At 55.1% G+C, this 11,531-nt stretch overlaps 1 protein-coding gene across 1 annotated transcript in view; it reads right to left on the reverse strand.

The window, feature by feature from the left end:
* NKD1 (NKD inhibitor of Wnt signaling pathway 1) overlaps window positions 1–9,218 on the reverse strand; it is an 84,183-nt gene extending 74,965 nt beyond the window's left edge. Inside the window, exons 1-3 of the mRNA XM_077898469.1 lie at window positions 9,095–9,218; window positions 8,892–8,924; window positions 8,139–8,272 (exon numbers count right to left, since the gene is read on the reverse strand). Coding sequence (XP_077754595.1) covers window positions 8,139–8,272; window positions 8,892–8,924; window positions 9,095–9,119 — 192 coding nt within the window. The 5' untranslated portion in view covers window positions 9,120–9,218. The remainder of the gene's footprint in view (window positions 1–8,138; window positions 8,273–8,891; window positions 8,925–9,094) is intronic.
* Between the last annotated feature and the right edge of the window lie 2,313 nt (window positions 9,219–11,531).

The raw sequence follows: 11,531 nt of genomic DNA on the forward strand, positions 1-11,531 counted from the left end.
TTCCTTCTTCCCAGGCACAAGAGCTACCCCACTTCTGTCCTGCTGGCCCCTCCCATAGGGCCTGCTACTTGTCTTCCCTCTAGACCAAGACAGAGGCCCATAGCATGGCTGAGAAGGCCCCCCAGGCCCAAACTGTGACCCCTTAGCCAAATGAACTTCAACCAGCATCTCAAACAAACTGCCCCCTTCATTACAGGGCTCTCTCACACACTGCTGGCCCATACAGCAGACACTCATAGTGCTATTACACGCCTCCCCCTCTTGCCTCCCTGCCACCCCTTCCCCAATTCACCTTTGGACTGAAATCACAGCTCCTCCAAGACCACCTCTGACCCAAAGCCAGTTGGCACTCCCTGCCCTAGATTCTCAGAGTTGCCTGAGTGTCCTCCAACATTCCCCTAACATTGTCTTCATTGTTCAGTATCCACCTGCCCAAACTATGAGCCAATCTAACGTGAATATCTATGCAAAAATCCAAAGTGAAAGATTGGCAAAACAAATAAAGCAACCTTTTTAAACAGCAGTGTCTTGTGACAAAGGAGGACTGAGATTAGGAATACAAAGAAGTTGAACACTAGGAAATCTAATGATGTAAATCAGGCATATAAATCATTTATTATATTAGCAAAGGATGACAACACCCCAACAGCATTTGACAAAACTCAATATTTATTCCTGCCTTCAAAAATATTAGCAAGCCAGGGGCTGGAAGAAGCTTTCTTAACTAGTTAAACAACAAACGGTTATTAAATAGTATGGGAGGTTCTAACCAATGCAATAAGATAAGAAAACAGGATGAAAGGCAAAGATGAACATTTAGTTCCACTGAACTCTTAAGTTTGGTGAGGGGGGAACTATGCCAGATGGTTCACAGTTTCTACACCATCCTAAACACATGCAAATATCTGTGGAATGCACAGCCACACAGATTATATCCATTCAATGTTCGCAAAGCACCCAGGACTCCTCCTTTGAGGTACGTATCACAACTTAAATTGCAACATTTGTTTTTAAAAATACTTCTCTTTTCCTACTAGAGTATAAACTCCATGAACACAGATACCATGCTCTACTGGCAGAGCAAATGTATACATGGCCTAAAATAGGTACTCAGTATCTATTGCACAGACGTAGGAATGACTTGAATAAAATGCACCAATAGTTGTTAAATTATGATAAATCTTCTTCTCAGCTGGAAAACCCGAGGCCCAGAGAAGGGAAGTGATGCCACACCACTGGGAAGCCCCCGCCAGGATCCCTGGGCTCTCTGAAAGGCCTCAGCCACACACAGGGCCACGCACACAGGGCACCGCCCACGTGGCTCAACAAGTAAGGAAAGTGAAGCTCAGACCAATTTCTCTAAGCAAACTCACACCCAGGGCACACCCGGGTGGGCAGAGCCGCCTCTCTGGGGCTAGGGATGACCCGTGGAGAGACCTGAGCTTTCCTCGCAAAGCCCTGTGACTGCTGCCCACATGGATAAACAGCCCCCTCGGCTTTCCCGTGAAGTTATCAAAGAATTACTTATGTCTCTGGAAATGCTTGTTTGGAAAAGGTTCTCCACCCCACCTGGGCTTGGCAGGAGGGGCAGCATCCTCAGGCCTGCCCTTCGGGGAGTGATCAGGCTTTTCCTCCGGCCCCTGAAGGCTCTGGGCCATTCTTCATGTGGAGAGTCTGAAGCCAGCCATAAAGAAGCAGGCAGCCTCCCAGGATAAACGGAGCCCGGTGACATCAAAGACCGCCTTCCAGATTAAACAACTGAGGCCTTCAGCTCTCTCTGGCGTTTCTTCCAGGATATTCTGGGCTCCTGCCTCAGTTCTCCCTCAGATGGAATGGCAGATATTTTGTTTGTGAGAGTCTGAATTTTTTCCTTCCTCCGGGAGAGGGGGGGAGGGAGGAGGAGAGGAGAAGGAGGGGGGAGAGAGAGAGAGAGAGAGAGAGAGGAAGAGAAAGAATGTCTGAGAGACAAGAGCCACAAAAAGAACATGTGTGAGTGAAAAAGAAAGGAGAGTGAGGGAGCAGCCGGAAGCGCCTGCTTTGGAATCCAACAAGCAACCTAAAAATTCTAAAAGTTTCTAAACCAAAGCACACTGTGAACCTACAGCCAGCGAACGAGGCTGCAGGAACCCCCAAGCTGGGAGCTGAGGGGTGCCTGGCTCGCCGGTGCTAGCAGATCCCTTGGTGGGCCAGGGCACTGGCCCCTTGACTAGAGGGTCCCTTGGCGCTCCCTTTGCTCAGACACATCAGGTAACCCAAGGCAAGGGACCCTCTTCCCTCAGACACAGGCTCACAACAGTTCTCTGGGATTGGCTTGTCACTGCCTCTTACCCCCTAGCCCTTGAGGTGCCTCTTTCTGCCTTGAGCAACCAATTCCATCCCATCCCTCAGCGCCACCCCCCCCCCCCCCCCGCCAGACCCCAGCACAGCTGGGACCCTCCTCTCCCCCCAGGGTAGCCATCCCAACAGCCGTCCACGACCCTCCACATGAATCAGCTCTAAGGGACATGCTGCTGGCTGAGGTGGCACACTGACTACCCACCCTGCTCCTCCACCTCACACACCTGTCCAGGGGGACAGGTAGCTCAAACATGCCAAGAGCCACTAACACACAGGGCTTCTCAGAAAGCCTAAAGCACCAGGAAAGCTTTGTAGTCCCCACAGGCTGCAAGCCACCTGGGAGTCCATGCTCCCAACCCAACCAGCACCCAGTTCCCAAGGACGATGGCAAGGCTGGGGCCTCCATCAGCTCTTCCAGGCATGGATGCCAGCCTTCTCCTCCCACATCCTCTTCCTCAGGGCCTGTCAGGTTCCTGCTTCAGTGCCACCTTCACGCAGCTTCTCCCAGGGCCGGTAATGTGCCTATTTATGTGCTGGTTCCTTTGTCTCCTTTATTAGGCTAGGAGCCACAGGAGGATGGGGACCACAACCCCTTTATTTGTCACTGTATCCTCGATGCCTGGTACAGCTAGGGAGTTAATGATGAGTAACAACTCATTGTTGATCATAACTAACAACAGAGTGCCTGAGAGAAAAGGCCTACTCGCACTCTTCCACCTGCCTGAGGAAGAGGATCTGGGAGAGAATGAGGCAGGGATGGTGGCCTAAGCTAGCTTCATTCATTCACTCACCCATTCAGGCAGCAAACACATCCTGAGTGCCCACTACGTGCCCCGGGCTACCACAAGAGGAGATGTATTACTCAGAAAGTGATTCTTTTATTGCTGATGTGCCGGGTAGCTGTTTGAAGCCCTCACAGGGATAGTCTGTCCCTGAGGATGGTACTGGAGCTTCCCAGTGCTAGGAGCATCGTGGCCCACCCTCTCACCTCACTCCAGCCATCCCCACTAGGTGAGGGGAAGCAACATTCCCCTGAATTCTGGGACCCCGGGACACATGCCATGCTTGCTTCCTGGTTCAGCCTCTCCCCAGGCTTACTACAGTTTGTAGTAAATGTGGAGGGGCTGTTTCTGAACGAGGGACTAGAACATGCATCGGCCTGACCCAGGGGAACTTCTTTCTCAGGGAAGAAAAGTTTCAAAGGCAGGATGAGATGCTCCTCGAGGCCTCCCAGAGACCACATCACAGAGATCCATTAAAGCCTTCAGAATATGACACCCTTGCCCACCACCCGCCCTCCTGAGAGACCCAACCCTATTAGAAGCCAGAAGCCCCACCTGGCACCTTGCCCAGCTCCCCCCCCCCCCCCCCCCCCCCGCCAACACCCAGGCTCTCCTCCCCACTCCCCCAGGATAAAGAAAGCTGCCAGGTAGGGCTAAGAGGCTGGCCCTGGGTGCCACAGGCAGAGACCCTCCATGGAGAACCCAAAGATGCCAGCAAGTGGAGGCCCAGATGCCTCCACCAGCCTCAAAGCAAATCATCTTTTAATTCTGAAAACACCAAATATTTAATTTATGCTTTACCTCAAATGTCAAGTCTACCTCCCGGCACATAGCTTCGAAACCACGTAAGGAGGCCTAACGCTTTCCATATGGTGAAGACATGGGGCCTTTTAATTGTGCCAACTGGTATCATTCAAGGGTGATTCCCCTGGAATCCGGCAACTCGGGCAGCAGCCGGGCCCAGAGCCAGCCTCCAATCTCATCGCCCAGGACCACACGTCCACGGGCTCTGACCCAGGCTGCGCCCTCCCAATCTTCCCCAAATGTCAAAATGCACTAGGTGCCCCCTAATCAATAAGCAACCCGCCTGGCGGCCACCATCAACCCACAGGCTTACCGGCACCACAGCTCTCAGCCCGACTCTTAAGGTAGCCCTGCCATAAAAGAACAGAAAAGCCAAACTGCAGGGACAGAGTGGGGTTGGGGGATTGGCCTTAAATCTGGTCCCACACATTCATGTAAGCACACGCAGGTACACACCACGCGAGCACACAGGCACCCGGGTTCTGCTTCTCCAAGGGCTAGGCCATCAGGCTCTCCCTGTCTACTCCACGGCTCCATTCCTCGACAAGCTTTTTGATTTCACCCATCCTATTATATGACATTTTTGTAGACCTGGTATTTCCAACTGGTTTTCTTGTGTAACTGCCATTACAGCTTCATGTTTACCTCTCCTCCTGCATCCCTTTGAGGTGATTATGCTTTATTCAAACTTCTAAGTGTTTAGCACACTGTTGTCTGATGTTTAAATCGTTCGCTTTACTGTTCTTCTCTCATAGTACTTGGACATGTCACATTTCTCATGAGTTTTCTCCTCTGAACACATGACTCCTTGAAGTTCCATCACACCCCACAGGGGGAGAGCAGAAGCCCTTAGCCTGTGTCCCTCCAAGCACGTCTATAGCATATGGCAGGGCAGGCGAAGGCGGGAAGCCTCTGGCTTCATAATCTGGGCTCCTATCTCCCCCAGCCACCTCAGTAAACCTCCCAGTACCTTTCCCCCTTCTGAAATCTTTTTGAAGAATCATGTGCCATAACCCTGCCAGGGATGAGAATGTTACTATACCCGCCTCCCAGATGAGCTTAGGTACAATGGCTTATGCAAGGTGACAAGCTATAGTGCCAGAGCCTGACCTCATTTATTTTTGTACTCAGGATGGCAGGTGTAGGTTAGTGCCAGCAAGGTCACCCTCTCACATCCCAGGACCTTCCAAGCAACTGGGACCCACCCTGGACATTTACTAAGCTACTCAGGCCCAGTCAGGAAGGAAGAGGGCAAGCAGGGGCCCTTTCTGCTCCTACCTGGCCCACCACCCACCTCTTCCCCAAGTGCTCAGCAGCTGGTCAGAATGCCGCCTCTCTGGAAATTAGTAAGGGAGGCACCCTCTGGGCATATGCTCTAGCACAGGGCTTTGCTACACATGGCACATGGCCCCCATTGTCTAGAAAGTGCTCCAGAGAAACAGAAAGACAGAGTCCACACCAACCGGCTGACAACTTTATAGGGCTATGAAGAGGAGTAAGATCATGTAAGCAAAGTGCTTGACATATACAGGCACTTAATATATAGCAATGTTCATCGCAATAATAATAATGCCAGTTGGATGAACCCCTAATGTGCTTCCACCCACTTTGGTGAAGGGCCAGGTGAAGAAGTAAAGACAGAGACCATCCTGGGCCTGGGGCTGGAGGGGGGCCCTGTCTGCCAGCCCCCAGAATCCAGCTGACTTTGGAGCCCACACCGTACATCCTGATGATCTATTGGAAGAGCCTGCAGCCACCCTTTCTGCGCTGCTGGGAATCACGGAAATTAAACTAGACAGGAGATTGCCCACTGCTGTCTCATTCACTATTTCTCCAGGTTTCCCAAACTGTGGACATTCCATTTCCACAGTCACAAATTTGACCGCTTGTACTTAATGTTTTTCTCAGAATCAACTTTCAACACTCTCTTTCAATTTAGCTCCATCCTAAGTGATAATATCCGTGAAATCGTGGGCTTGATGTCCTAGTTACTATCTTTCCTGGTAAAAGACATGCTTGACTATTAAGATAACAAACATTCCTCCAGGCAACACCTGAAATCGGTGCACATGTCCCCACCAAGCAGCGCCACACCCTGGGCTTCCCCTGACCTCTCCTAGGGTGAACTGCCATCCCCACCCCTGTGGGTTTGGTGGCTGGGCCAGAGCTGGTAGAAACTTGGGTGCCTGGGTCCCAGTCACCAAGCAGAACTCCCCAAGGAGCAGAGGGCCCCTCCTCTTACTACCTTGGATGGCAGGGCCCACCCTCCACCACCTAACATATGTCACACTGATGGCTCCATGTCTCACATCTTCAAAAGTGCTTTGAACAAAGGTTAATGAACCCTCAGTGTTTCTCTGAGAGACGAGTTGAGGAAGCGAGGCAAGCACCACCCCATGCTGTCCTCAGCTGGGGGAAGAAACTAAGCAACAAGATTCCATGACTTCACCAAAGCCACAGACTTAAGCTGGGGCCCCCTCCCCACCCTCCCTCATTTCCCCCAATGGCAACTTTTACTGGCTCACATTCCTCTTGCTGGGAATACTACTATTTAATTAAAAACGACAGACTTTTGTTTTCCTCTCCTTCCTTCCTCCTCCCTCCCATCCTCCAGGACTGGATGCCAAGGAGACCCACCAAAAACATGCGGGTAACATTTGTTATGGCTTTGAAGATAAAAGTCAATTGAAGTAAGCCCTCGCTTGTATTTCAAGTTTCCCCTAAAGCATGGAGCAAGCTGCCTGGCAGTTGAGGAAAGGAAAAAAAAAAAAAGGAAAAAAAAGAAGGGACTGCAAATAAATGTCATTCTGCAGGAATACTTTGTAAAAATAAACAGGCTGAAAAAACCCAAAACTTGATTAATGGAAATCCACTCAGTTGGCCTCTGTCTTGAGCTGCAAATGCATTTGTTCATATGGCTAAATCGGATCATTTTCACTAGGCTTTAAATAAGTAAGTAGATCAAAAACTATAAATGGTGGGGGAAGAAAGGGAAGTTTATAGTTCTCTTTCTAAAGGGCCCCAACCGCAGTGCCCCCCACCCACCAAGGTTTGACCTTTACAAGGGGACAGCAGCTCCAATTCCAGCCCAGCCAACAGATGAAGAAAAATGAAGAGAAAGCCCCCAGCTAAGGGAGGCGGTGGAGGAGGAGATGGGGGCTTCTCCCAGACGCAGAGATTATTTCATACATGCACAAGAGTGCATGTAAGTCACAGGCCCACCTCCCAACTGCAACCAACCCAGGTGCCACCTCCCAAACACACACACACACACACACACACACACACTCACATCTGAAAACTCCACAGGCCCCTCCCTCCCTAGCCCATGGACAAGACCAAAGAACTAACCAGACCTGAGACTCAGTCCGTTCCCCTCGAAGTTAAAAAAAAAAAATTAAATGTCACATCAAAAAGTTGATTCATCCTTTGATCCTTGGCTTGCTCGAGTTCCACGCAGACCATCTGAAAGCCCCGTGCAGAGTTCCAGAGCTCATTGGACATCTGTGAGCACCAGTCCCAGGCCAAGAGCTGGGGCTGGACTCACTCCCCTGTCGCATCTACTGCTCCCCCCAACCCCCAACCTCAGGAACAACTCCAATCTCAGTGACCCACTGGGGTAAGGCTCAGGGCAGGCCCTGGCTACAGCAGCAGGAGACCCTCTCTCTCCCTGTGGGCCCAGTGAAGGGCTCTACCAGATTTCAGAGTCCCCCAGGCTCTGCTACCCACATCACAGCCCCTTCTACTAGGGTTCCTGGGCAGATGGTACCGATGAATGCCACAGACACTTGGAACACATGTGGAGGCCAGTACAGTCCCACCCTCCACCCAGACACCCCTACATGCTTTCCCTGTCTTCCTAGCACCCCCCTCCAAACCCACCCTTTAATGCTGGCCACAGAAACAGGGTAGAAATCAGAGCAGGCCCCCAAATCCCTCCAGCACAGACGAGCTTCCCCACAGACTGGAGCTGCACCACGGCCTCATCTAGGACCTTTCCCTCCCCAGACAGCCCTCTACCCCCAGCTGGACGGGAGACTGACACCTGAGCCACCTCTCAGGTTCCCCAAGACAGGAGGGGTACCTACGGGGTGGGGCAGGGGCGGCTAAGAAGGGACTTCTGGACTTAGAAGCTGTGCCAAGAGGGTGCTAAAAGTTGGGGCGGGTGGGCAGGGAGACCCGCCTCTGGGGCCGAAAGGTAGGTGGGGAGCGTACCCGGGTTCCTCTGCCAACGGTGCCCGCTGCCCGCAGCTGTCGGGGTCCAGAGCTCCCGCCCGGGCAGCGCTGCCTCCCGATCCACTCCTCGATGCCTTTCCGAGCCCAGGCGGCGCTCACCGCGAAGCTGTCACCTGGGGCGGGGAAGACAAGACGCCCCTGAGTCTGGCCCCTGGGCCGAAAGTTACCCGAGAGGGGAGGGAGAGAGTGGGCGCGGCGGAGGCAGCGGGGCACCATCCGAGATAGGGACGCAGGTCGCCGGGAGAGAGGGGTTCGGCGGAGACCCAGCCGGGAGCGCGAAGGGGGAGCAGCACCCCGGAGGAAAGGTCTGCCGACCAGAAGGGCAGGAGCCAGGGGGCAGGACTGCGGAGGTCTGGGGTGAGGGTCCGAGGGCCGGTGCAGTGAGCACGGGATGAGGGGAAGAGGGGCGCAGGGGGCGCCGGAGCCCAGATCTCGGGAGACGGGGGTGAGGGCCGGGAAGCCTGGGGCAAGCTCTCGGGGAAGGGGTTAGAAGTCTGAGGAGGGGGCGCAGGGAGCGCGGAGGGCGGGGGCCGCGGAGGGAGGGGTGCGGGTCGGGAGAGGGCCCAGGACGGCGAGGAGGGGTAGGTGGGGCAGGAAGGGGGCGCGGAGGCTGCCCCCGCAGCGGGTCTGTGGGCTGGTGGCGGAGTTGGGGGCGGGGGAGGGGGCCTGGGGGATAAGAGCCCGCGGGCGAGGCCAGTCCGTGCTTCCCCCGTCCGTGCCCCGCGCGCCTACCTTCCGGGCTCTCCCTGCGCTTGCACACGGCGGCTGCAGGCACATCGCGCGCGGCGGCGGCGGCGGCGGCGGGAGCCGGAAAGAAAGGAGAGGCAGAGAGTTAGCGGTCGCGGGGGCGCGGGCGAGGGCGCGGGCGAGGGCGCGGGCGAGGGCGAGGGCGAGGGCGGCCGGGGCCAGGGGCCGGCGCGGGCGGGGACACTGACCCGGCTTGGAGTGAAGTTTCCCCATGCTGGGGGCGCGGCGGGCGGCGGCGTCCCTAAGCCATGCGCCCGGCCCGCGGGGCCCGCGGCTCCCCCGGCTCCCCCGGCTCCCCCGGCTCCTGAGCCGCGCCTGGCTCTCCTCCCCCGGAGCAGCCCCGCGCCGAGCCGAGCCCGAGGCGGCGCCGGGACGCGCTCCTGCCGCCGTCGCCGCGGCCCGACTGACGCCGGGGCGCGCCGAGCCCCCAGCCCGCCGCCGCGGCCCGCGCCTCCTCGCGCGCCCATTGGCCGGGCGCGGCGCATCAAAGGCGAGGCGGGCCGCGGAGGGGGCGGGGCGGGGGCGGGGCGGGGCCGCGGGGCGGGGCCAGGCGCCGAGGGGCGGACACAGCGCCCCCCTCCAGGCCGCGGGCTCCAGTCCCGCGCGGGGGGCTGCGGGGCCGGGGGGTGGCCGGGAGGTCGGGGCCGGGGGGCCGCGAGGGGGAGAGGGCCCTTGGCGGTAGGCGTCCTGCGAGGACACGCCCCGGGGTCCCGTCTCCTCTAGATGGGCCTCTGCTCCCGCTAACAGCCCTGCACCTTCCCTCCGCTCGGCTTCCTCGAAGAGCGCTGGGCAGGACTCCGGCTCCAGCTCACAGGTGACGGGACTGAGGTCGAGAGAGGAGACGCGGCGGGGGCGCGGGGGTCGGCTGCACTGCCCCTTCCCGATCCTACCAGGACCTGACTTTTGCAGAAAGTGTTCGCTCGTTACTCGCCCGGTGCCCGTGCCCGTGCCCGTGCCCCCGCCCCCGCCCCCACCGCCCACAGCACCCCGCTCCGCCCCTCTGCGTTGTGATTTGGGAGTCCGAGAGGAGCCCGCACCGCGCCTGCAGCCGTTTCTGGGCCCAGCCCACTCCTGGCGGCTGCGAGCGTCCGAAAGCCACGAGCTGCCAGCCAATCGCTCGCAGGCCTCACGCCGGGGGCCCGTGGGTGCCCTCCCGGGGTCGGGGCGCGCTGCCAGCTGCGCGGCCCGGAAGGGGGTAACCGCTGGGTCTTTGATCTTCCTCGGTTTCCGCTCCCCGCTGCAGCTCGCCAGACCCAAGGGCTTGTTTGTTTTGTCTGGGGAAGTCTCTGCGGAGGGGAGGGCGACATCAAGGGGTTCCACCCCACCTTTGTGGATCTCAAGGAGAATGCCTGCTCTGCTGGGACACCGTGGGCCTGTTAAGTTCCGCCTGGTACCCAGCAGCCCGGGCGTGGGAAAAGAAAGCCCTGTGCTAAGAGTGAGGACACGGCTATTACCCTGGGACTGAGTTCTCTGCAAGCCTCGGTTTTGTGGTCTGTAAAATGGAGGCTCAAGTCTGCCCTTCCTGCCAGCTCCTTGCAGCAGCATTGCCCAAGAAAGATAATGTGAGTGACATGCATAAGCCTAAGTTTGCTAGTAGCCACATTTTTTTTAAGTAAAAAGAAACAGGGATTAGAGTAAGACTCATCAAGATGAGCACTGAGTAGTGAACAGAAGTGTTGAATCACTGTATTGTACACCTGAAACTAACACAGCACTGTGTGTTAATTATACTTCAATAAAGAAATTTAAACGAAAACTAAAAAATTTTAGAAGCTTATAAGAACACTAAAAGAAATAACATATAGGCCATCTCCCTCTTCAACATAGAAAGAAAGTAAGAAGAAACAGATGAAATGAATAATATATTTTATTTAACCAAAACACCAAAAATATTATAATTTCAACATATAATGAGATATTTTACATTCTTTGTGTTGCACTAATTGTTTGAAATCTGGTGTGTACTTGCCACTTAGTGCACATCTCCACCCAGACTAGCCACATCAAGAGAGATCAATAGCCGTGTGTGGCTGGTGGCCACTGCGTTGGGCATCAACATATCTCAAAAGGACATTGGGAGCTGCAGGGGCCTCGAGTCATCAATCTCTTACAATGTCTTACTCAACAATGTCTCAACAGTGCCTTACTTCCATCATCCAAACTTCGTTTCTCACACACCCTCTCCAGTGAAAACAAAGGCTAATCTTACAAGCAGGTATATTGATGCCAGTAACAGGCTGCTTTCATTTGAGGAGTGCTGGGACTCTCCAGAATATTGTCATTGTCCATTTTATGTTGCCCTCCTTTAGCCCGGACCTACTACATGCCAGGCATCATCCTAAAGGGTGGCTAGCCCTCACAACCACTCTCTGATGCAGGCTTGTACTTGTTTTACAAAGAAAGGAAACCACTATGCTCAGAGAGGTGAAGTCACTTGTCCAAGGTCACACAGCTAGCCAGTGGCCTGGTAAGAAACTGAACCCAAGCCTGTTGATCCGATCGGCCGGGCTGCTTTAACGGCGTGAGGCTGCTGCCCAACACAGTCTCAAACCCACACCCCACCATTAGAGAGAGTCCCTCATCTGGAAACAGATATTGAGGAAGTGCCAGTTCTGTGACAAACAC

This window comes from Canis aureus, chromosome 5 (genome assembly GCF_053574225.1).
Source record: "Canis aureus isolate CA01 chromosome 5, VMU_Caureus_v.1.0, whole genome shotgun sequence".
NCBI lineage: Eukaryota > Metazoa > Chordata > Mammalia > Carnivora > Canidae > Canis > Canis aureus.